Here is a 26,456-nt window from a genome sequence, read left to right on the forward strand (position 1 = left end):
ATTGGACAACTTGCAATTACTTATGTTCGATGAATTAACATTTTACAACAACCATTGCTCTATAAAAACTTCTATAATAACTTTTGCTTAATGAAACAGCAAATAATATCCCTTGTTTTAAGATACAGCTTACAATAATTTTAGTTTCGGAAACATCTTATATTGTTTCATCATCCTTTTAGAATAATTCTTACCCTGGGAATCTCCACCACTAGTAAAAACACCGATTGCCCGGTTCCCTTTATCACTAAATGAACCTCTTTGGACGGCTCTGCCTTCTCTGCTTTGAAAAAAAGGTTTAATTTTGCTGTCATCTCCATCAGGAGACAACATTGCTCCGGTGTCGGCTCTTGAATAACGATCTGACATCCTTTGTCGATGCATAAGTATCTCTCTAAATTGGAATCTAATATATATTGTTTTCTCTTTATTTTCGCAACAGCAGTTTTATTACCAAACTATTATTTCTTTTAAAACATTTAGAAAATGAGATACGTGAGGTTTCACTCGAATTTAGCAGACAACTACCGTCCTGAGCGACCTTCCTTTCAGTTAAAAACGGTTAGCAGTTATCAACTAAAACCGAAACCTAGTGATAATTCTGGCACCGATTTTGATAACACACAAGCTACAAGCAAAAAGAGCTTTAACGAATAGATTTGAGCCTGCTCCAGTACCTAACATTTCACATTTGCTAGCAAAAGTTTAGTCGGATTTTATTTTTCGAATTCTTAAAAATTATATTTTTTCCTTAAATAAATAGCGTATTAAAATAATGTTTGATCCAAGAAGTAAGCATCGCCCACCATCTCCACAGAAAATTTTATGGTTTGAATTTTTGCTTAATCCGGCTCTTTTAGAAAGGTATCTTTCTGAACCAAACACAGGTAAATATATACTTACTGAATGGTTTCGATTATTGTTATTTAAATACAGGTGTTTTGGATAATAGACTGCATGTGTGTGGTATTAATAATGTATGTGTATCCCTTTAATACCTTGCATGCTATATTTTGTAAGACTTGATTAAAAAACTAGCACTTTAGGCAGATTACGTGTTTTGACAATATTTAAGGGAAGAATTTTGTAGCGGCCGCAATAAACCAAAGGGAAAAAATAACCTAGAAGGGGACGAACTCAAAGGGTATCGATATGGAGAGCCTGCAACATTAAGGAATGCTACAGGCTTTTTACTGCCTATATTTTCCTGGATACTGTATTCGTTATATTTTGAGGCCATTTGGTTGAACGCGTTTACTGTGTTGAGTGTGTTCTAAATGATAATTTGCAAAATAAACTTTGTTTTGTTACCCTAACTAAGTATTAACAAGCATGTAGGTATAACTTTTCCATTGGGGTGATCAGAAATACAAAATTGACAAATTGAAGTGAAGTTAAAATTGGGGTCTAATAATTTTGCTATCTCTATATACTTTATACATTCGTTGTGTTTAAATATTTAAAACTTAGTAGTGTATTAATAAATTTAAAACTGAATTTGATTTTCAACCTTATAGCCCAGTAAAGTTAGAGTTAATCCTCGGAAAGAATAATGCCAATGATTTTTCTTCTTCGTAGAACGCTCTGTTTTTTTTAATATATAAATGATCCTTAAAAACTCCTCTACTATCCTCTGTACGCATCCCTTTATTTTTGAGAGGGAGAATTAAATTTCTTCTTGATAGGCAGGTGAGGCATATTGGATTTTTTGGGAAAATTGTTTCAGATTAGTACTATAAAATTAAGTTTTTTAAACAGTTAAAAAAATTATAATTTTATTAATAAATCACCTAATTATCAATAAAATTGATTATTCGGAATATGATAATTCGGAATGCTTTATAATTAAATTTCTTAAATTCTATCGCAAATTGACTAAGGGTTGATCATATAAAAATCTTCAACCTCAATTATGGTACCTCGAGTTTAACAAAATAACTTCAATATTTTATTATTATATGGTCTATATTTCATAACTTATCTTTCATTTAAAATACCACATAATTACAATTAAATACACATCTTCAGATCCATTGCCCAGAATTATTTATCAAATAAACCCTATAATACCCTATAATAAGCAAATTTCACTTTAATACCCTATAATAAGCAAATTTCACTTTAATACCCTATAATAAGCAAATTTCACTTTATTATTTCCAAAACTGAATATACACAAACATTAATATTCATTAAATCTAAACCTTGTGATTTATTTGCATCTGAAAATGGTAGATGTAAATAGCAGTCCTAAAATGGAAACTCATAAATTTCAGGAAATTGAACTTTAAAAGCAAGTAAAGTTTTTAGTAAATTGAAATTAGTTATATAAAATGTAACTTTTAGGCCAGACAACCCTATAACCCAATGCTAAGAGGGGAATCAAAAACACTTTTATGCAAAATATCCAAGCAACTTTACCCTACAAAATCTTAAACAAAAGAGAGCGAATGATGTAATTTTTTTTTCCCTGAACAGGAAAAATTAGTGCTTCCATGACATGCAACTGTCTCTAGTAATTTAAATAAAATAATTTTATTAGCTAAAATTTACTGTGCGACATAAGTATGCGATTTATTTTTGCTAACTTAAGTTAAAAGAAACTATGATGTCTAAAAAAGCAAGAGTAAAATAGCAATTTTACTTTTGATTTAAAGAAACACAAAAACGAAATTATAAAAGCATGAATATTATTTTTAAAAAAAAATATTAATAAGGAATTAGGAAGAAATATTTATTTCAAATAATAAAGGTTGCATATATAATTGTTATATGTATCCAATTAAAAAAAAAAAGGACAGAATAAAATATTTAAGAGAAATTCTATTTTGTTATTAATTAAGATGCTTTTAGCAGTATTTAATTAAATTAACTTAAATATGCAAATAATATCATGTTTTAACATTTTATTTCTTTCAAGATCCCGGTCCTACTGACTTAATCATAAAGTTCTTGTGCAATTCTATGAATCCTTATGGTTTAGATCAAGCTGGAAATGCCAACTCTAATCACAATAACTCTGGACCTTTTTCACCTTCACCAATCTTTGGGAATGGAGAGGATGTTATTATGGAAGCTGAAATTTCTAAAAGTATGTTTTCAGGAAAGGCATGATTTTGATGATATTATATTGTTATCTCTTATTTTTGATACATTTTAGCTATGCTGCTGCTACATACTGCTACAAGCTATATTATACATTTATTCATTATTTAGTTGCCTGTTAGATGGAATTTCTTGTTCTATAATAAATTTTTACAATAAAAATAAAATAAATGTAAATGATAAAAATAATCAGGTTTTGTAATCATATTATCTGTGACACATTTAATTGTTTTTCTCTCCATCCATAATAAAAATAGCATGAAGAATGAGACAGGCTCAGCCCAAGCCGGGCTCACGCTCATGATAACATTTTCATGAACTTTTTCTACTTTTAAACAAATGTTTGGTTTGGTTATAAGTCATTCAGTTCAGATCATAGACTAAGTTAAAATAATATATTATGAAACAAAAAATTTAAGGAAAAATAGCTCAGAAAATCTTATACAATAAAAAAACTAATACTGCTATTAAATCTTAGGTACACTTTGCTTTTATTAAAATCATGTTTATTTTTCTTTAACATGTAAGTGTTTACTACATTGATAAAAACATTCCTACATACTGTAATAGATGAAGCAGAGCAAAATAAAAATAAATACTTAAACTTAGCAGTTTACAAAAAAGGCTTCTGATTGGGAACTAATGATAAAAAACTTGGAATATTTGCTGTTATTGACAATTTCTCTTTAGTATTTATCCTTCACATTCAATTCTAGATTTTTCTCATTTTGTTGTTACACGTTAGAGATAAAAAGGTTTTAATGACTAATTCCTTGTTCAGGCATAGGCGAAGTAGTGAAACTGCATAATTTAGCTTTTATGCAGCATATATCTCGGATTAAAGTTCTTCGGGCTTGGTTCTCAAAAACAAGCTCAAACTTATCTGAAGTGTATTGCTCCTTATATAACATAACAATATTACTTTTTCAAAAAAAAATGTCTTTATACTGCTTGTAAGCTTGCTTTTTCGAGAGTGAGCTTATTTTTATTCAACTGTATTTCCATTTTTTGTAATGTTAAATTGTTTGTTTGCTATGATGTGTGTGAAGTTATGTAAATACTGTTATATTCTTTCTTTATTTAATTATTCAATATTTGTTTCTCATTTTGCAGGCAGTAGTGATGATAAAGAAAGTAAAAAGAAACTCGCTCTCAAGCTGCTTGCCTTAAAGGTGTCAGCCTTTTTGAAATGGAACCTAAATATATTAGAAAAAAAGTGAGTTGAAATTTCTTTGTTTTTGGATTTTTTAAAAAAAATTTACTACTAATTTTTAAGGATTTTTATGGGTTTTAATTCTAACTACAGAATTATAGAAAGCTTTAAAAAGTTATGGAAAAATCCAATTCAAGAATTTTTAATGGCTTATTACTACCAATTACAAAACAACACTTTAAGTAATTTCTCCTTAAAATTATCAAACCAATTACAGTATTTTGGGCTATAACTTGTTTATAATAATTTCAAATTTGTCTGTTACGAATTAACTCATAATATAGTCACACTGTGTATAGTAAAATCTAAGTTTTCAATTGTTTTTTCTTTTGGTATGCAAGCAGTAAGTTTATTTAAAACATAAGACATGATATTTATCCTATCAATATTGTCATAAACAGAAAATAAATCTGTTGATCTGATTCCTTTAACTAAAAAATGCAACTTTTTATGCTTTAAATTCAATAGTTCAGAACAATGCTGTGATGTAAATAAGCATTCAGATCTTGAATCAAATAAGCAAGTTATTAAATGTTTGTTTCCTGCAGAGTCTATGGCATAGACTTAAGGTGTAAGAAGTCTATCTGATTTCAAAAATCTCTCCAAACTGTTAGAATTTATCACAGTTGACATATCTTCTTTTGCCAGTTCCATTTTTGGTGTAACTGCATGACTAAATGCAGCTTCATGAAGACAAATAGTATGTTTGCCTTTATTGCACATCTGTAAGTCGATGTACGTTCTTAAACTGAATGTTAATCAGAAAAACAGTCGGAACATAATTATTTCCTTATAACCCTTTGCTTATGGCTGGTACAATAAGTGGACCGAAGTGGCTTCATCTTGCTAAGTGTCTTAAGCAAAAGGATCTTCTTTTGATCCAAAACCGAAAAAGATTTCAATTTCGTACATTGATTTAAATAATGTGCGCATTAACACACATCATGCATTTTATTTTTGAATTGTACACGCTGAAATTCTTTTCCCTTGCTTCATCAGTTTTAGGAACTGCAGGATTATAAATTTCTACAGAACATCGAGCGACGAAACATCGTTGTTGATGAATTCCAGAAAGGTTCGAAACTTGGGAAAATCTTCATCAGGCACCTTTTGGTTCCATAACTGTTTTGTTTCAGAATCTACCTTCTATACTAAAATAAAAATAAGCAAAGTGTCCAATGATGTGGATTTTTCATCAATAGCTTTCAAACATTCATGTTGTCCACTAAAATTCTTAATTTCCTTTTATTAGGAATAGGCAGGGAGGAAGGTTTTTAATTTTTTTAAATGATCTTTCTATAAGCATTAAAAAAGAAATTTTATAGTTAGTTATTTTCACTTTGAAATTAAAAATATATTTCAATAAACATCTGTCACAATTTATTTTTTTTAATAAAAAAAGCTATTGAGAAATCCTGACAAATTTTGCTCTGCAATTAATCGTAATAAATCATTAATTAGAGAGAACTATAAATAGGCAATAGTTATGGAGATTTGACTATCTTTAATTTCTCATAATCTTAATCATCAAATAGTTCTTAATGCTCTTAATTCTGTTTTTAATGTGCTTAATTTTTTTCGTTTTTGTATAAAAAAGTACTTTAATACCCTCAAGGTTTTCTGAATTCTTTAATTGTGGAATTCCTGAAAAATTTATATAATATGTTTGATCTGATTCAAAAAGTCTCTTCAGATCAGAATGATTTAAAGATAATGCACACATAATTTTGCACTTTTAAATAGTATATAATTTTTATAAAAGTTTCAAGTTTTCCTTCTCCTAACATATTCTATTCGTTTTTATTTATTATTTTTTAAAAATTTCTTGAGTTTTTTCTGTTAATTAATTGGGGAAAGAAACCAATTTATTCTAAAAATTTATAATGAATAATTTGGATTTCTTCTTTGTTATCATGTTTACTGTATTTATTATTTTTTTCTCTAAATACTAGGTATGAAAGGTTTACTTCATCTTTTTATTTTACAGATTGCCACTAACTATGCAGCAAGCTCTTTTGACTGAACTTCTGAAGATCTCTAGCATTGATTCTAATATTAATAATACTATAACAAGGGATATGTCTGCAGATGCTTTGTTTGCTTGCATTTTATACAACTCTTGGTGAGTTTACTTAACTTTGTAATGTATACTTCAATTTACAATTCAGGGATCTGTCCAGGCCAAATTTACTATTAGCGGTACCTTCACAAATTAAACTTTTGGAAAAAAGGTAGTTTCACAAAATACTTTTTCGTAAAATTTTATTTTTGTATTCCATAAGAAACGATAAATCACTCTTTTTGTGTTGATTTTTAATATAATTTTTAATTTTCACAAATTATGTCTAAATTTTCTCAAAATAGGTATCTCTCAGAAAAATCTAGACAGACCCTTGCAATTGAAAATTTGCAATTATTTTTGCATTTATTCCCTTTATTCAAGCATTTATTCTTTATTTAAGATTTTTGCTTTGCCTAAGTTAAGTTTTTCTTAACCATAAGAATATAATAATTGGTGTACGAAAATGTGTGTGAATGTTTATAGATCACATGTCTCTCGTCACATGTTTATAGATCACGTGTACCAACTTGCCCAGGAAGTAAAAGCAGTTGAAAACATCACTGCACTCATACTATTTTTCAACAAAATTGTGTAGCTTTAACATCTTTGTCCCACATGAGCTGCTACAAGAATGCTGTACTATGCATTTTTTGCCCTTTAATCCTAAAATCATTTATTATCACTTATTAACTTTTATTAACTTTTTTTCTCATGTTGTTTTTTATTGAAAATTTAATTAGGTAATTCTAAATAGTCGTTACAGAATTAAAATATGGAGCCTGAAAAAAGTTTTTTAATTTAGAATAATTTGTTTAGAACTCTTTTTTTTTTTTTTTTAATTCTTGAATTTTTTTAGAATTATTTATTTTGTTGATTTTCAAAATTATTTAATTCTGAGTCAGACAAGAGTATTAAAATCCATGTGTCTATATTTTATAGAATTCAATACGCCTCACCTAATTTCTGATTGTTATCAAGTAAATTTTGTTAGATTTATGGTGACGAGAGAAAAATGCCCCAAAAATAAAATGGAATGAGAGAAAAGGATGAAGAAATATATTTCGTTCCAATTACAGAAAAAAGATAAATATTCTAAAATTATTAAATCACTAGGATGGTATGTCTGACATAGCGTGCAGTGACGTAACTGAAGCAGAATGTCGCTTTACACAGCCCAGTGTTGGTACGTCAATGAGCTCAATTTGTTTTTAAATTACACACTTCAACTCAGAAACCATTTTGGGATTCTTCAAATACTTTTTGTCTTGAAGATTTCCCTACAGAAATCAGTCTTACGGATTAAGTCAGCAAAATAAAACGGCAGTTGATGACCTTTCCTCAGGGATCCATATAACCCAGTGTAATTACACAATTCTGAAAGTGATGGAAAAAATGCATGAAAAAAAATTACTGCAATTGCATAGCGAATTTGGTTGTAATTAATGTTTATTCCTAAAGTTTGAGTGAATTATGTACACTTGTTTTTGGGATATTGCAGTTGCAATACTTTTTTTCAGGTCACCCTGTAAGTAAATAGCATTGTAGAAACCAAAAAATCAAAAAAAGGTGTAATCAGACAAGAAACCACTCGAAATTTATGTTTTTATTTGTGGAATATATCTTCGAAAATTTGTTTTTAGAAAGTGGTTACATTGATTTTATTGTGTTTCAGTATTTGAATAATTTTGTGTTTCATTGATTTGTTTTTAAAAAAGTGTCTGAATCCTCTGATTTTATTAATGGCGATTTGTTGTCTTTCTGATCGACAAATTGTGAGTGTATGTAGGCACTGAAGTTCTTTGGTGAATGGCTGTGCTTGAACTGTCAGTGGCATTGAGAAGCCTGCTCACCTTCATATTGCTAGGTACCAACTTGTCCAGGAAGTAAAAGCGGTTGAAAACATCGCTGCACTTATACTATTTTTTAACAAAATTGTGGAGCTTTAACATCCTTGTCCCACATGAGCTGCTGCAAGAATGCTGTACTATACTTTTTTTCCCCTTTAAGCCTAACATCATTTATTATCAATCATTATATACTTATGCAGCTGATGAATTTCAACTTTAATATTATGCATTTATGAGTTTTACAATATACCTCATTGTTAATTCTCTTGATTATCATTGTTTTGTAGGGTGCTAAGAGCTGTCATTGATGGTAGCTTTCCTCAAAAAAACCAGAAAGGAATAAATGTGCAACTGTAAGTACGCATTCTAAATATTAATATTTTTACGCTATATACCATTATTTATCTCAACAGGTTATATAGCTACACTAGTCTTAGCTAAAACTTGTATAATTGCTGAAAAACATTTAAACATATTTTTTTATGTATTTGGTTAAATTAAGAATAAAGATTTCCAAAAAGAGAGAGTGTGCTAAACATGGTAATATGTAACAATCATAATTTATACAACAAGAAAATTAGACATGTTTTTATTTTCAAATGGAAAAACTTCTTTTATGATTGTTTATTTCAAAATCTTGTAAGAAGTAATTTGCTTCATTCTACTAAATTTTAATCATTGTATATTTTCTTTCGATTATTTTTTTATTTTTATATATAAATTTTTATTCTGATACTTTTGCGTGAAAGATTTATCTTTAATCAAGAAAATGCTTACTATCTCTGGCAGCATTATTGATGTATTTCTAAGGCTGAAGTTTTGTTGAAAAAGAAAGTTAGACATTTATTGTTTTAATTATATTTAAATAACTTAAATAATGTGTTTTATATTATATTATACATTTTTGAAAGCTAAAGTTTTGACTCATTACTGGGGTAACAGTTGCTTCTTCAGCAGTATTGGACTGTTTTATTTGTCAAAACTGCTAACTTAAAACATCACATTTGACATACCAAGAAACAGTTATAATGATGGCTTTAAACTAATAAATAAGTATTGTTAATGTAAATATTCAATGTCAATTTTCACATTTTTAGAGTTTTGTTTTTCTCAAAAACTGGAAATTCCTATATAAAATGTAGAAAATGGCCAATCTTAAAACTAAAAGGGTAACAGCCGGCAGTAATCGGGATTCATATTAAATAATCCTAACATCTATAATGAAATCTCTAGAAAAACTTTAAACTACCAGATATATAATTCACTTGGTTTTAATCTGTTTCTTACAAACTTTTTGTTAGGCAAATATTTTTATTTAAAAACTGCATTTTGTTTGATATCAAATAAAAGAAAAGGTGTTTTAAAGTTAAAATGAAGTTTCATTTTATGGAAATTTTCTTGAAAGAGTCCTGGAATTCTATTTCAAGTAAATGGTTACCTGGATTTTTATTGTATTTTGAATTTGCTTTTCGTATTTATTAAAAACTATAATGTTTTGATTATAAAGTTTCAAAAACGTGCGAAAAGTTTTAATATGTAAAGTTTGTGTTAGTGAAATCATTTTATGCTGAGTCACATAAAAAATGCAGATGTTAATTTTACAGTAGTGAGTTTAAACTTTTAATCCAGTTTGTTCTTCTCTGTTTGTTTTTTCTTTTCTTTTTTTATGTATACATTCAAATTGTGACAAAATATTTTATTATTAAATTTCATTTTCAGCCCTGGACAGATTGATCCTTCAATTTTATCTTCAGCTGTAATCGACTCAATTCTGAGAAAGGTATAAACTTCTTCTTTTATGAAAGTTTATTTTTATAGCATTATTTTATCTTTCTATTATTGGTCCAAATTTTGACCCCTAATATAGATTTTTCTTTTTGCATATTTTGCTGTATCTCAAAAACTGTTTAAGCGAGTTGAAAATTTTTTGCACACAATTATGAAATCCATTTGTTCAAAGATAATTCCATGCAAAATTGTAAGATACATTTTATTTAAAGCTAAATATTTGTCATTTTTTAATATTTTATTTAATAATGGCCAAAAATAATTTCAAAATTTTTTCCACCTTTTTTTAAATAAAATAATAAAAAATAATAAATATTTAAGTAAGGTTATTTTTTGCGTGGAATTATTTTTGGAAAAACGAATTTTATAATTATGTGGAAAAATGTTTCAATTCGATTAAAAAGTTTTTCAGGTATAGTAAAATACACAAAAAGATAAAATCAGCATTAAGGGATGAGAAATCTGAATCCGTCGAAAAAATGTATGTTTATTCAGCGAAAGTATGTTTTTGTGCCCGATTTATAACTTAAAATATCGTCAACTCTTATTAATTAGCATATTTGAGGTCACTCTCTTGAGCCATCAGGATGGAGTCCTAGAACTTGAAGGTCAGATAATTTGATCAAAAGTTATTCAAGATATTTGATCAAAAGATATTTGATTGAAGTTTTTGTGCACTGTACAACCAACCATAAAGTTAACTTGGTTGATTGTGGAATGTCCACAACTATTAAAACTTTATTTACAGTTGAATGAAGAAGCTGAAAGATGCTGCAGTATATTGGAAACCTACTTGGAAATGGAGAGTCCAGTACGTATGCCCCTCTATCATTGCTTTGGTGCTTTATCTGAAGAATCTCCAAGTCCTGACCACAAGTGGGAACAGGGTCTGGTCCTTAGAAAAGAAGATGTCATTTGTCAGGTAACTTCACAATTCTAAATTGCATAACTGAGAGCTTTTTTATTCATTTAGAAAGACTGTTTTCATTTCATTATCTTCATGCTATTGTTCATTTAATTCATTACTATATTTGCATTGCATTATAATTTGCAAATTTCTTAGAACTCCTGACAAAAATTAATTTTTCACTTTGAGTATATACAGTCAGACCTCAATATAAGGTCACCCTAAGGGACATCGCAAAAGTGACCTTATAAGCGGGGTGACCTTTTAACCTATAACTAAGCACGTAAATAGTACACATTATGATTTTTTAGAAATGGTAATACAAACGAAAACGATCGGCCATAAATTAAATATTTAAGTCAATAAATTTTAACAGAATTAATAAAAAATTAAAGAAAGTTAGATTTTTGAATTTTTTTTAAATTTAAAATAAAGCTGTTTACAAATTTCTTCAATGTGTACATACATACATTACATCTAACCATATTTAAAATAATCATTTATGCAGGTTCGTCTCGTTTTTAGTTTCATTTTTCGAACAATGTTTTGTAGATTTTGTAATTTCTCAAAATGTTCCTCAGCTCCCTCATGGCCTGTAAAAAAATTTCGTATGACATTTATTGCATTGAAGGCTTTTCTTTGGGTTACATCTACAGTCTCAGCTTCACTGTCATTGTCCACAACTTGTGAAACTTGTAAAACAATTTCAGAAAATTGTAGCTTCAGAAGTGGTAGCAATTTCCTTATCAATCAAACCATATTCAGCCTCCCCTTCATATTCAGCCTTCTTCCAAACCATATTCAGCCCGCATAGCCACGATTTTTCAAATCTTCCATCAAAACATATAGAGGAATATCGTCTTCTTCCTCGGTTTCGTCATCCACGATATTCAGAGAACTCACAAAATCAGCATGACGAAAATAATTTGCTATGCATGTGGCTGACACCATGTTACACCTCAGATAACAATGACCTTATAATCGATAATGATTTTTAAGACTTGACCATATATCCGATAATCTGTAACAAAGAATTCCTATTCAGTGAACTGGGACTTTGGAAAAGTGACCTTATATGCGGGGTGACCTTATATCAAGGTCTGACTGTACATTTATGAGTCTTTACTTTAAAATCGTGCACAGTGTTATTTAGCTATTGTATATATCCAATCCTTTCCAAACTAATTCATTCGCTAATTAATTATTGTAAAGTTTAAGTTTATTAAATGAAACAGAGAATTCCATGATCAGTTATGCTGTCAAAAACTTTCATACGTATAATACTATGTAGTAGTCTTGTCATATTATCTTATTTAATTCACTTAATGGTCGCTTGGCCAATTAAATAAATTTTCTCAGTTTCCATTCTTGCTTTTGCTATATTGCTTTAAGGTGGATACTTTAAAAATCCATTTTAAGTTTGAGCTCTATAAATGTTAGGGACTTGTTGGTGTGTTTCCGGAATAAACTTTGTGGCAAGCAACTTATACAGAATGAAGTGCGGCAATTCTTAAAGAACACTGAGTTCATTTCATTCTTTTACCAAAGTGTTTTTTAAAACTGCTTGCATATACTAGAAATGAGGCAGGCAGAGGCTTGTTTACGGGAAAAGAACATTTCTGGCCATAGGTTGCCATGCAATTCTCAAATTTTATGATCCCTACCTCTTGCAACGTTTGTAATTGCCATATTGTAGTACTAATCGGTTGCAATGCAATTTTAAATTCTTGCGATGGATGTGCCCTATTTCCCTTTCAAGTTCGTAAATCTTTAACTTTGTTCTACTAAATCACCCTGTATATGCCACTTTAAAGAATACAATAAGTTCAGTGCATCTGAAGAATTAAAATTTAGTTGTTAGAGAAAGAAGTTGGCAAAAATTCTTTTTTTTTATTTTCTCAGTATAACTTTTCTGCTATGTGATTGTTTATAGTGATATTGACTTTGTATTTTCCCAAAGTAAATAACATGGTATTTTTGTAATACTTGCCTTGAATTTCATGATATTCAAGATTTCAGTATATTAAGTGTATTAATCAAAGCAGGGATGAGATTTTTCCGCTTTTTAGCGGATTTCCGCTTTTTTCACTTTTATCACTTGAATTTCAGCTTTTTTGTCAAAAATTCAGATTTTTCTAAAAATTTCAATTTTTTTATAAGTATTTCGCTTTTTCAGAAAATTTACCGATTTTCAAAGAGAAACAGAAAATTCAAACTGCATAGCTACCAAACATTTCTCATTTTTACTTATTTTAGCTATTTTCTCTCCGTTTACTCACAGCAAATAAGATTTTCGGAATTTTTTACCCGCCCTCCAGATAGATCCGATTTTTGTAGTACAATCGACGCTGCTTCTGACAAGCCATTTAGAGGTCCCAAGCCTGGAATCTGCTAATATCTCGATCTCATTCACACGATTTTAATATCAAACATAGCTTATCATATTTGCGTGTTGCGATTCTGATTCACGTGATTTGAGTATAGTATGTTGCAATTCTTATTTACGAGATTTAAAAATCCGATATTGTGATTCGTATTTACGCCTTTTTATAAACCTATGTAGCGATTCATATTCACGCAAGTTTAAAATTCAATGTCTTGATTTGCTCATGCGGTTTATAATATCAAACATTGATTTTCGTATTTATACGTTATTTTAAAATAAGGCATTGGGATTCGCATTCACGCTCTCTAAAAATTCATAATTCTTATTTATGCAATCTAAAAATTCCGCATCATGATTCGTATTTACGCGATCTAAAAATTATGAATCGTGATTTGTATTCACGCGTTTTAAAAATTCTATATCCCAGTTTGTATTTTCTCATTTTCAAAATCGTATATCTAGTTTCATATTCATGTGATTTCAAAATCCATAATTGTTATTCATATTCACACAATTTTAAGATCAACTATCGGGATTCTTGTAAGAAGTAAAATTTTTTAAATTAGTTACTATAAAGATGACTGTTTTTCTAACTGCGATTATTAGTAAATGTAAGTGTTACAACATCAGAGAAACTGGAAGGGAATATATTCAAAACTTAAATTCTGTGCTTGCAAAGAAGAAAAAATAGGATTTGTCACAAGATGTTTGAAGAAGGACTAACGACTAAATATAGCAAACATAAAAGATATAGCAAGCAAAAGCAATCACTTAAAAAGGGATTTAATAAAAATTTTTTTTTGGAAAAAGAGTTAATTAACTCATCATCAAAATTTTATTTATAATTGCTGTTATTTATGCTATAAAATGCGAAATTCTTATCAAATAAAAGACAATTATCTAAACAATTGCTGATTGTCATGTAATTTTTCAAACTAATATAGCAATTTTTGTATGTTAAGGAGTTACTGTATATTTCTACTTCACTGTTATTGATATGTTTCAAAGGGCTCTAGTTAGATTAGACTATAATATGAGCATAATGATTCGGTCCATTGTTAAAGTTTTTTTTCCCAATATAATTTAAAAAGTAATATTACTGATATATTTGCTATAAATCACATAACAGTATTTATTAAAAGAAATGAAATATTAATGTATATTCTCAGTAGTTTTAATTTGCTGAACCAGGTAGTTTTTCAAGTAATAATTGTCTCTTATGTGAACTGAGGAAAAATATAATTTCCAGCTTTATTTTTTCAATTGGTAATTTTTATTTTCACTAAATGTTAAGTATTAATGTAATCATTTATATAATAATAGATTAGTACCAAATGTATGTCAACACATTATTTATTACCTTAAACTGTCTGAAATTTATTATTAAAGGGTTGCGCTTGCGTAAAATTTACTATTGGGGAAATTCAGCTTTTTTGCCTTTTGGCAAATCTCATCCCTGATCAAAGACATTTATTTGTTTCTTAAAAAAAGTATCTCTGTTTATGTTATTTTAAATAAATGTTCAGAACTCAGTTGAACTTTTTTTTATTATTCTATGTACTGTAAAATCGTTATCTCAAAAGTAACAAAATGAAATCTTAATCTTATATATGAAATCGTAATAATAACAAATAAATTGTAATAGTTGGCACCTCTGAGAGTAGAATAAACTAGGTCCAAAAATTGCTGAACAGTTTGTATCATAAAAATTAAGTCAATTATTATGAATTATTAGAAATGAATTATTTAGATTCTTATATCTAAATAATTTTTATTTGACATAATATTTTGTTTTAAATCTTTTAATTAAATTTAAATTAAGAGTAAAAATTATGTTCTTTTTAATTATTTATTAACATTCTGTTATTTTGTAGACATAAATTCTTTACATAATTTAAATTTTTTTTTTCTAGATTTCATTCGATTTGGGGAGATATTATTTTTTCCATGAAAAGTATAGAAATGCAAGCAAGCATTTTATCAGAGCATCAGAAATGTATCCAAAGGTAGGTTTCTATGAATTAAAAAAAAGCCAATAATATCGTTACTTTTGTCATTCTATCAATCAATCCATCTCAGTGTTATGTAGAATAGAAAAAAAAAGTATTGTCTCAGAGTTAAACATGTTGCATAAGTTATATAAATTTATATTTGACTAATTAAAGTTGCATATTATTTTTTCTGAGAGCAGTTTCTGCTCTAGAAAAATTTAATTTAAATATTTAACTTCGGCAATGCATTTACAGTTGGAGGAAATTAGTGGAGCACTATATTTTCCCATATGTGAATTCACTGGCAAATAATCTGACATAAATTAAAGCTACTGTCTTCGAATGTTAATACAGTGAATCCTAATGTTAATATTATGTTTCCTGTTAATGCAACAGGAAAATTCTACATTTCCTGAAAGAATCTTTATTCATTTCTTTATATTCTTCATCGAAACTCAATACTACAGATATAAATTATTTATTTTAATTTTGCTGAACTTCAATAAAAATATTTTTTGCCCTATTTTTTATTACTCAAATTGTCTTTGTTTTAAACTTTTCTTGTTGAAAATAATTGTATGTAGGCCATAATAATGAAATGGGGAAAAAAGAAGAATCCCCCTTTTTTTTTGCATTGTATTTTTACACTTTTTGGCACCACATGATATATTTTTCATATGATTTAATATTTATATTTAATTTATGATCATATATTTTTAATTAATTATTTTTCAGACATTGAAAATGACTTTAATTTTATACACAATTGAGTAACTATTTCAGCATATCTAAAGAAAATTCTAATTTCAACTTCTCTTTAGATAAAAGACCCTGTTTTCTGTCAATTGGATCCTTCTAAATTGAAAGGATTTTATGATGCTTGTGCTCACATCCTTGGATATCAGAGTTCAGATGCAAATACACCTTTAAAAGAGGCACTCCAGATTTCCGTAAAAGAAGGACACAATGTAAGGGCACTTTCTTTTTCTTTAACATTGTTGAAATATCCTCAAATGAAATTTCAAACATTTTTTGTCATTTGGGTATCGAATTATATTATCTTGGTATACTTTTTATTGGGATCACACCTATATTGGATTCTCATCCAGCCAACTGTAATTGCAAATGTGCCACTGTTCAGTTCTTGTAGTTAAAGTTTTTTATGTTCATCAGCCAGGTTGTTTAGGAGAAGGCTTAGCAACTGTTTTGGTGCAAGATCTTAAATGGATTTCTGTCTGGTCACATGTATTGGTAACAGAAAAGTACCAATTCTTGTGAATGTTATTATTTGAATTTTTATTTTATTATCGTATGCTTTTTTAGTTTCACTAAATGTTCATACAGGAGATTTTGTATTGACCGTCTTTGATTCTTTATTTTAATTTTTGTATAAAAAAAAGTACAGGCATTAGGGGTTGCAATTAACTTTTGAGCAATGGAATAACAAAAAAAGAATGGTATCAAAATTTGCTCTATTAATACTAAGATATTGAAGCCATCAAAAATAGTTTGATGAAACTTGGAAGTGTTTTTAATAATTGCTCTTATACTTCCAGTAATCAAACAGGTTTTAAGCCGTCTTTCCTAAATAATGATTTTTTAGATTTTATATAGGTCTTTTTCCTCTAGTTTGCAATATTAATTTAAAACCTCTTCTGCGTACATTTTATGACTTCATTCCTGAGGTTTCCACTCATTCTGTTTTATAAAATTAGAATATAGCATATTTTTAGCTTTAAATTTTTAATTATTATTTTTTTACTTTACTTGCATTATTTCTTTATTAGTAAAGAAATCTTTGAACTATATTAGTTTTGAACAGGTTTTAGCCTGAGAAAATTTTCTTTAAAAAAATTTCAAAATGTTAAAAGATTCCAATGTCCCCTTAAAACAGTACCTTTTTACTGTTTAATTATAACTTTATAATTTTAAATTTTTTGATCCTTTAATGAAACTAGCTTGGAAAAAAAAATCTTAAAAGTTTCCTTTGCAAGTTATGTTTAAAAATTTTTCATATTTACAAGTAAAATGCCATTATTATATTCAGTTGCATTTTAATTTCATTGTTGTGTAAAGTTATACTTGGTTAAATTTCATTAACACCTTGACATACGAAGACCTCTGGGAGCTGTAATTTGTTTCTTATGTCAGAACAATAATTGACGTGTCCCAGACGCCTTCAACACAGAGATGCCAACTTGCTCCGGACAGCAAATAAGTATTTTAAAGTGGTAGTTTATCAATTGTGATTTTTGCTTTAATAAATTCAAATTAGTAGATTTTTATCCACCACTTTTTTTAAATAAATCTTAGGCTTATATAATTCACCACTTTATAGTAGTTATGTGATGCTATACCTTTTAAAAGGCAAGCAAAAATAGTCAAATATTTCCAAATTTAGTTTGTAGTTATTTATCATTTTTAAAAAAAATTATTTTGGCGTGTCTGGAGCAGTTGTTGTTTACAGTGCAATCAAAGATCATTTCTATATCAAGAAATTAATAATACAGCTCAGTTTAGAGTTTTAGGTGTTTAATGATATATCAAGGGGTTAATGGTTATTAATTTCAATAAAAGACATAAGATATTTCTTATTTTTGAATTAACCATTAGTTCTTTTTTTTAATAATTAATCTGATTTTTTATAAGCAATAGCCTGTAGTTTCTAAATGGATATTCTAATGGAGAAAAATTTGCATGCAGTATTTATAAATAATAAAAAGTTCAGTTGTTATTAGCTTTGTAGAAAACTTATACTCACAGTTGTAATATTTTTGCGCTTTTTTTAGAGAAAGTTAACACACATTTTAGTACTTTTTAAGAAAACTCTTTTTGTTTTGTATTTAAACTCGTCATCTGATGTTTACACAAATTTTCTTTATTTAGAAAACTATTGAAATATTGAAAAGTGATAATTTGAAAATGGAACTTCCCATTTCTTTGAGAGATGGTGTTGAATTAAGTGTTTTACGAGATTATGAAGGGTGAGATAATTTATGCTATTTTTCTTTTCCAAAATTATGTTTCTAGAATTGTTTTAGAGATAAACAATGACAGTTTGATTTAACTTTACAGTGGACTTAGCATTAGGAAAGCATATTACTCTAAAAAAGCCAGCTTTTATGTCACTATTCACTATAATTTTTAAAAAAATCGCTTAGTGAGGGATCTATAACACAGCCTAGTTCTAAGTGTCAGTTTTTTTTAACAGTTTTTAAATTAGGGAAACAAAATGTAAATTTTTTTTTCAATAATTAATATGTATTTAGAATTTTTGAATAATAATAAAGTTATACAATTGCCCTAAATTAGGCTGACTAAAATAAAAAACTTAAGGGTAAAAAAATTCAATTCTTGCAGCAAATTTATGTGACAGGGCATACTTTTTTCTCTCCAAGTTCCCAGATTTAGCACAAAATTTTTTAATAGATGAGGCTGTGGATAGTAAACCTATAAATTGATTTTTCAATCAAAAATCAATTGAAAAACAACTTATCTAATCACAACATATTACTTTGGCTCCTGATGGACTTCTCGAAAATAATGATTTTTGTTCATTAAAAGATTTTGAAAATTTGTGATGTGATTTTCAATTCTTGTCTTTGATTCGCATGATTACTATTTACATTGCCATCCATCAAATTATTTTAACTAAGCCCGGAAAATCTGGTTGAAAAATGTTGAAACATTAACTTGCTGTTTGAGGGTTCTTTTTTATTTACTTTAATTGTTATATACTTACTATTGTTTTTAATCTGTACTTGTTATTAATTTTTGAGTACTAAGTAAATTTAGGACAACCTGTCCATGTCTAATTATTTCAATTTAAAAATGTAACAAACATGCATTTATGTCTTTTTATTTTGTTTTATCTTTTATTTATCTATTTTTTCAGTTACTATGTTGATTGTCTAAAATTTCATAAATGACATTAAAACTGTGTTTTAGGAAGGTTGATTTATTGTTGTATGTAGTATTTTCCAATGCAATTAGGCGGACACTCAGTGGAGAGGTTGTTATAAGCAATTGGAATTCATTGCTAAAGATGTATGAGGAAAAATCATCGATTATACTGTGTGAGGTAATGATCATTTCATCTGTTTTTTGGGACGTCTTTGTGCTATTAGTTTGAATATATGTTAGTTAATAAATACCAATCACACAACACATATTTAATTAGTCATTTGCCATTTGTCAATATTTGCAATGAAAAAAAAATTGACGTAAAGTTACATATGATAACAAATACTTATGCTTTTATATTGAATAAGAAATATTTTACTTTTTAGATATAAGGTTTTACCTACCTGCAAGCTTAAAATAAATCCTAAAAATCATGACTGTATCTTTACAATTATTTCTTTATACTAATTAACAAATTCTGTGAATTATTGCGAATTTTAGGGATGAAATTTTAATACAATTTTAAGTTTTATTTGAAAAATGTTGTTTTTAATTTAAAAAAAAAAAATTTGTTTTATTTTCTTAAAAAAAATTTTTTTTTTCTAATTCTGTCATCTGTGGGTACATGTTATTTCATATCTAAAAAAAAAATAAATTAAAGTAACTTTTTTCATTCATTCAGTTTTAGATGTGAGAAAATAAAATTGTTTTACCCCTTTTAGTACTCTTTTAATAATGTAGTTTTTAAAAACTTGTGTACTAACTATTTTTTAAACTTGTGTACACTTTTGATTGTGCACTAATTTCAAGGGGATTTAATTAATTTTCAGATAAGTGTCACATTCACATAATTATGTGAAACTGTTAGAAGGAATCTTCTATTCATTAAAAAACTTTATTTTTGACTTGTTTATATTTAGTTTTCAAGTAAAACTTCTTATATGACAATAACACTCAGAGTTTGACTAGATTTGTAAATAACATTCATATGTTTTCTTTTGTGATTTTTATTTTTATTATTTGTGATTCGGTTATTTATTATTTAAATGAAATATGTGAATCATTGGTGTAATAAATAATAATTAGGGAGCCTAGAACTTTTTCTTAAAAGTATTTTTTTAAGTTAATACAATTAAGTTCTTGTTGCTTACAACAATGTTTAATAACCAATCAATTATAAGTAAATTCTGTATTATTATATTTTAATTTGGTTTTATGCAAACCACAATTAACTAAATTCAACTTCTACTGGTGTGAAAAATGTTTTGCTAAATTTATTACTTTAGCCAACTTTATTTTCTAATTTAATTCCCGAAACTAGCACTTAATATAATTGTATGCTTGTAAAAATCAAGAAAACACAGAAATAAATTTTTTCAAATAGTAAGTATTGCTGTTGAAGTATAATTTTTTTAATTGAATATTTAAAATAAATTAGTAAGCCTTAGTTTTCTATTACCTAAATTATAATCTGTAATTTTCTTAGCAAAAATTGTTGTATGTTCGCTATGAAAATAACTAGCAGGAAGAAAGAAAAGTTCATATTTCTTTATCTATTAATTTAATTTTTTATTTATGTTTTGCGTGTATATTTCATTAATTTTGCTAGATTCTAGAAACTATAACTCTTTAGGACCCAGAATTTCATATTTCTAGATCATTTTTCACCAATAGCTGATTTTTATTTAAAATATGGATTCTCTACCTTTTTTCTATCATTATTCACAATCATAATTATTCCAGAATTTCGAACAAGAATATTAGCTCAGTCATGACTTTTAATTAAAACTGATCAGTCACTTGCATCAGGAAAAAATAACAATATAATTTGATACTCAGAGTTATTCTGAATTTTAAATCGCTGAAGAATTAAGCATTCCAAAGGATTTGTCATAACTACTTTTTTCATATCGTCTATGGTTTTTAGTATATTTAACATGTTATAATGGGTAATGGAAATCACTGTATCTTTTACATGCATCATCACACTTTATAAAAAATATTGTTTCTATAGTATATTTCCTTTTTTTATGTTTCAGTTGTTGAAAGATGTCATTCCAACTGCCACTCCCTTGATGAAAAATTATCTGAAAAACTTTGCTAGGTATACTTTTTTCTACTTTTAGTCTTTTAAATATCAACTTCCAACTGCTCACGTTGGAGAAAATGCCTGATAATTTTTTTTATTTTCTTACATAATAAACAATTTTTTGTTGTTATTGTTATTCTGTTGAAAATCATTACTTGGAAGTAAAATGTTTGTACTTGCTTACTTATATACTTCCGCATTTTCTGTTTTTAAACTCTAAACCACATGATACTATAAAGCATTTAATTTTACAGTATGGGTAACCATGCGACTAAGATGCATGAAATTGGAGACTAAAGGTAAGCATTAAAATAAAATTATGTAAGGACAAAATTATATTTAATCTCATTACAATTGCTAACTAATAAACTGGGAAAAAATTCAAAACCATATGATTATATTTCAAACATAAAAAAATATGAAGTCATTGGATGGCAGCTGCTTCAACTCTTTATCCTGTAAAATCAACTGTATATGTTTTCTTAACTAAACGAAGAAAATTTTAGCAAATGATCTCTGTCGATGCAAGAACTTAGGTTGCACAAGCACTTAGGAGACAATCATCTATACTAACGTGGTGCGAGCATAGGTGCAAGTCTTCCGTCCCCAGGACGGATTTCCGTCTTTCGAAAATGTCCGCGGATAGAAGTAAGACGGAAACAAGACTGACTCAAAGACGGAAATCGGAATTTTTTTTTCTTTCCTTAAAAATATTTTTTAGGTCTACGTTATTGGTCTACTTTCTTATGTCCTGTTGTTATTTTATCAAAAGACAGATGAATAAATATTTTTTGTACAGTATTTAAAAAAGCTTTTTTATTAAAGCTTTCTTAGATAGTTTGCATATATCGAGGGGGTATTGTGTATATTAGGTATTTCAGTCAAAAAATTTTCAGTCTTGGCCTTTTTTCCAACTTGCACCCATGGGTGCGAGTGTATAGCCAGACAATCAGGCATGGTCTTCAATCAAATGTCAAAAGTAGGATGGATCTTAGAGAATCTGAAATATTACAATTCAAATTCCATCACTTCTGATTCTTAATTTCTTCAGGAAATTTAGCATCATGACTTTTCTCGTAACTTTCTTTTTACTATTTTTATTGATGTAAATGGTTCCTCTCTGTTATTTATTAGCAAAATTTCAATTCCCTTTTTAACTAGCTACTCGAACGTTACCAATCATGATTTCAACATGAGCTAAACATTAGTGGAATGCCTTATTAATATAAATTATATGAAATTTTATGTGTGTGCTTTTAACTGTCTGAAATATTTATTCTTATAATTTATTTCTGTAGGTCATTATGTTTGACATCAATTCCTGCCAAGCAACTGATGAAGAAATATGACAAACATCTGTTAGGCCTTTTTACAGGAGAAGAACTTGAAATGCTTTTTGCTTATGGTCCCACTGCAAAAAGAGAAACATATAAATTTGACAAAAGCTTTACTGGTAATAGTTTTAGCATTTTGGTTTTTGAATCTATTGTCTTGCAAAACTCACTTGGAGTAAGTCTTAAAATTTAAGAACATTATATTAATTATCCTGATGTTCTTATTTTCAATTTTGCTAAGTCTTCCATATCTAAATTACTGTCTTAATTATTATATACGGGGTTAGAATAGTATTATTTTATGCCTATGTATCTTTTCAACTGTACCTCATTTCATTGTGACTCTTAAATATTAATGATAACCTAATACTTGAACTGAGAATTTTCGATATTAAAACTGTAGGTGCAAAAAATAAAAATCAAATTTAATATAAGAATTTCATTTTGCCCTTACTAAAGTGGCATAAAAATAAATAGTTAGCTAAAATATAAGCTAAAAAAATATATTGTAAAAAAAACTCTATTAAAAAATTTAAAATTAATAGTTTAGGACAGTGTTTCCCAAAGTGTGGTACGCATACCCCCAGGGGTACAGGAATAGTTCAGCAGGGGTACACGTTCTTATGCAAAATATCTTGCTACAAACGAAAATTTCAAAAAATTTTATTTAAAAACAAAGGTAGAATTTACGATTACGTATTTTTCTATTGGCTATTTTTTGCAGAGTTAACAGGTGTCAGCAGCCTGTTGTGATTTTTAACTTTTGTGCAATTTTTTTATAGTAAAAAATACATTTATTTTTTTATTAGTGGTACACAGCGTTACGAAAAATTTAGAAAGGGTACACAAAAGTCATAAGTTTGGGAAACATTGGTTTAGGATAAAGAAGATGGATACAATTGGGCCCAATTTAACATTTACCGAATTTCATGATTTACCGAGTTTTTCTTTATCTCCGATTTAAAGGATGGTTTCTGAGCTAAAATTTCCCTGTAATGCACTACTTTTTCATTGAATGACTCGTGAAAAACAGGTTGTTTCATGCAGAAAAGCCTGGTCTAACATTTGGAGAGTTAATGACAGAAAAGAAGTTTTGAAATGTTTGCATTCCACTGCTAAAGTGGTTGCTCATGGAATAAGAAAAGCTTGCCTGTTACAAAAAAGCAAGAGCTAGATTGGTAAATGTTAGAATTTTAAATTCTGATGAAAAGAAAAATCTGTGAGGTTTTTTTTTAAAATTTTTATTATCTTTTATTGTATGCCATCTTAATATTATTTTTTTCGACTTAGATGACATTAATGTTCAAGTAGCAGCTTTGGAAAGACGTTTACTCACCTGTTCTGAAGCCGTAAATACAAAACACCTTGTGAATCAGTTGAGGAACACCAAGTTTTATTCTACTAAGCACAACTATCAACACCTTTGGACACTGAATAAAAAGGTATGGGCTTTTATATTCCCTACTTCTTATTTCTACCCTTTTCCATGTATCTTATTCTCTAACCCAACGCATGCATTTTACCCCTTGGAAATGCATAAAATTGCATTAACCTCTTCATGACTCTTAACTGATACATTGTGCATCGCATTTATTTATAATTTCACTAATACAGTGTAACCCATTTATAATAATCTTGGATTTAATGGGTGAAATAGAATGTTTTATACGATGCAATGTTTTGAATAGTATTAAAAATAACAAACTATAAAGATTTGCATAGTGCACTATCAATTGTCTTTAGTCAACTGATAGTGTACTGTGCAAATTTTTATTGTGTACTGTGCATTAAATTAAAGGAATGCTGCATTCATAGAAAAGGGAATACAACCCAGACTGGATACCAGGGCAACATATTGTCTCGATTATAGAAAATAAGGAGAGAGTTTTGAGGGGTTTAAATTTATCATCAGACAAGTACTTACTAAATGAATGCAGAAGCATTTCCAGTTTCAGAGTCACATGTAAGAAAATCTCATTTCCAGCGCTTACCTTTTTTTGAAAGCGTTCTTTTTATATACCTGTTTAAAATGTTGAAAAGAAAAGTTTTATCTGTAAATAAAAATTTAAATTATAAAACTCTTAAATGAAGAAAAAAAGCTTTGTTTATTTAATTAAAATATGTAAAATTAATTAGTACATGTAATTAAATTGTTTTTTTTTAGTAAATTGAACTCTGATTTAATGATTGTCCTGATGTAGCGTGCATTTTTCTGTTTCTCGAGTTACTCATTATATGCAAGTCTTACTGTATTTGCCCGAGTTATTAATGCTTCGTTTTATTCAGTGTTCTAAATTTTCATTATTGTCTTCTAAATTTCATTTTCCTTATACTGACAAACAATAGCAGTAAATTTAGAGGCTGACTGTCATTACCGATTTTGGTAGTTATATCATTTTTGATGGTTTGGTTTGGCCATTTTGTTTAGTTAGTCTTAAGATAAAGTTACTTTATTCAACCTACAATTAATGAATTGTTTATGAATAATTTTAGCTTTACAGATTTATGAGTTTTCTCAAATTTTTTCAGTTTTTACTTGTCTATCTTATTATTAATTTAGAAGTATCTCACAAACTTCACAATGTGCTATAAATTTGTCAATTAATGTTGTAATATATCTTAAATTTTTTATGAACCAAATGAAAAACAAAGTTTCTTCTTAAAGAATTTTTATGTTGAACCCCCACTTTCTGCTTTATTTTATTGGTTGGTTTCTTTTTAAGACTAAAATTATTTTTGTTCTAGTGGGAATCTCCAGTTGCAGTTAGTATATTTTTAAAGAACGTTCCTATGAATGTAGACCAAGAAATGATTCACATATTGCTCGCAAAAGCTGCTGAATTAAGAGCTATTAAGGTTTGTTATTTTTTTTCTTTCAAATTTAAAAGTAAAATCAAAATTAATGTAGAAGAAATTAGAAGATGTATTGTCTGGTAAGCAGGAGATAAACTGTCTTTCAGGTTGTTTGCAGTTAGGTCAGGGTCTTATCTCCTGATTGCCAGGAAGTAGAAGTTAATAAAGTCAATAAATATTTTCACATTTTTTCTATCATTAAAATAATTTTTGTTATAGTTTTCATTATTTTCAAGTCCTATAGTTACAAAATTCTGTCCTTTCAACGATTCTGAAAAAAATTTTCAAAATCAAACAATTAAAAACAACAAATGTATTATTTTTTTGTATTTTAAAAATTAATATTCTTTCTTGTATTATGTTATTTTTTTCTTAAATTTTTTTTTGTATTTTATTGTATTTAAAATACCATTATTGTATTTTAAATACAGATAAAATGCAGATGATCAATTTAGAACATAAAAATAACTACGATTTTAATGGAATTATTTAGAAAACAGTCGAAATAAAATTGAATTTTCATGGTGAGAGCAACATTAGAGATTATATGATGAAAAGAGTTTACTCATATTGCAAAATATTCCTGGTTTAGCAAGTCAAAATGTCCTTAAAATTTGATCGTCTGTAAAACTCTCTCAAATTAAGTTGCTTGAAACTCAAGATTCATCTAAAATAAAAAGCACAAAAGTTCTTTAATTTTTGTGCCTTTTCTTAAAAATGTTTACCTTTATCTGTTTTTGTCAAAATATGAAATTTACATAACAAATTGAATTTTTTCATTTCAGATAAGTTATAGTTTAAGAAAAAAAAATAGCGTCATGCAAAATATGTTTTAATCATTTTTAGTGTCCACTTGTGCTAATTATATTAATTACGAATTTCGTAAAATTTCCTATTTTATTTGCCAAATTTTACTGCATGTCTTGAAATTTTCTAAAAGAAAAAAAAGTAGGAAATATATTACCAGGGGTCTGTCTA

The 26,456-nt window shown here is 27.8% G+C and overlaps 2 protein-coding genes across 2 annotated transcripts in view; one reads left to right on the plus strand and one right to left on the minus strand.

The window, feature by feature from the left end:
* LOC107454835 (ATP-dependent 6-phosphofructokinase) overlaps positions 1–563 on the minus strand; it is a 38,883-nt gene extending 38,320 nt beyond the window's left edge. Inside the window, exon 1 of the mRNA XM_016072163.4 lies at positions 195–563. Within this exon, the coding sequence (XP_015927649.3) occupies positions 195–384 (190 nt within the window). The 5' untranslated portion in view covers positions 385–563. The remainder of the gene's footprint in view (positions 1–194) is intronic.
* Positions 564–630: 67 nt separating this feature from the next.
* Positions 631–26,456, plus strand: part of IntS8 (integrator complex subunit 8) — a 39,540-nt gene continuing 13,714 nt past the window's right edge. Inside the window, exons 1-15 of the mRNA XM_071181204.2 lie at positions 631–887; positions 2,921–3,091; positions 4,219–4,321; positions 6,306–6,440; positions 8,515–8,580; positions 9,947–10,007; positions 10,764–10,937; positions 15,222–15,314; positions 16,121–16,267; positions 18,186–18,283; positions 19,248–19,380; positions 21,242–21,306; positions 22,590–22,744; positions 23,916–24,067; positions 25,371–25,481. Of these exons, the coding sequence (XP_071037305.2) occupies positions 776–887; positions 2,921–3,091; positions 4,219–4,321; positions 6,306–6,440; positions 8,515–8,580; positions 9,947–10,007; positions 10,764–10,937; positions 15,222–15,314; positions 16,121–16,267; positions 18,186–18,283; positions 19,248–19,380; positions 21,242–21,306; positions 22,590–22,744; positions 23,916–24,067; positions 25,371–25,481 (1,776 nt within the window). The 5' untranslated portion in view covers positions 631–775. The remainder of the gene's footprint in view (positions 888–2,920; positions 3,092–4,218; positions 4,322–6,305; positions 6,441–8,514; positions 8,581–9,946; positions 10,008–10,763; positions 10,938–15,221; positions 15,315–16,120; positions 16,268–18,185; positions 18,284–19,247; positions 19,381–21,241; positions 21,307–22,589; positions 22,745–23,915; positions 24,068–25,370; positions 25,482–26,456) is intronic.

Source organism: Parasteatoda tepidariorum, chromosome 8, assembly GCF_982258835.1.
Source record: "Parasteatoda tepidariorum strain Cologne lab strain chromosome 8, Ptep-v5.0, whole genome shotgun sequence".
NCBI classification, from domain to species: domain Eukaryota; kingdom Metazoa; phylum Arthropoda; class Arachnida; order Araneae; family Theridiidae; genus Parasteatoda; species Parasteatoda tepidariorum.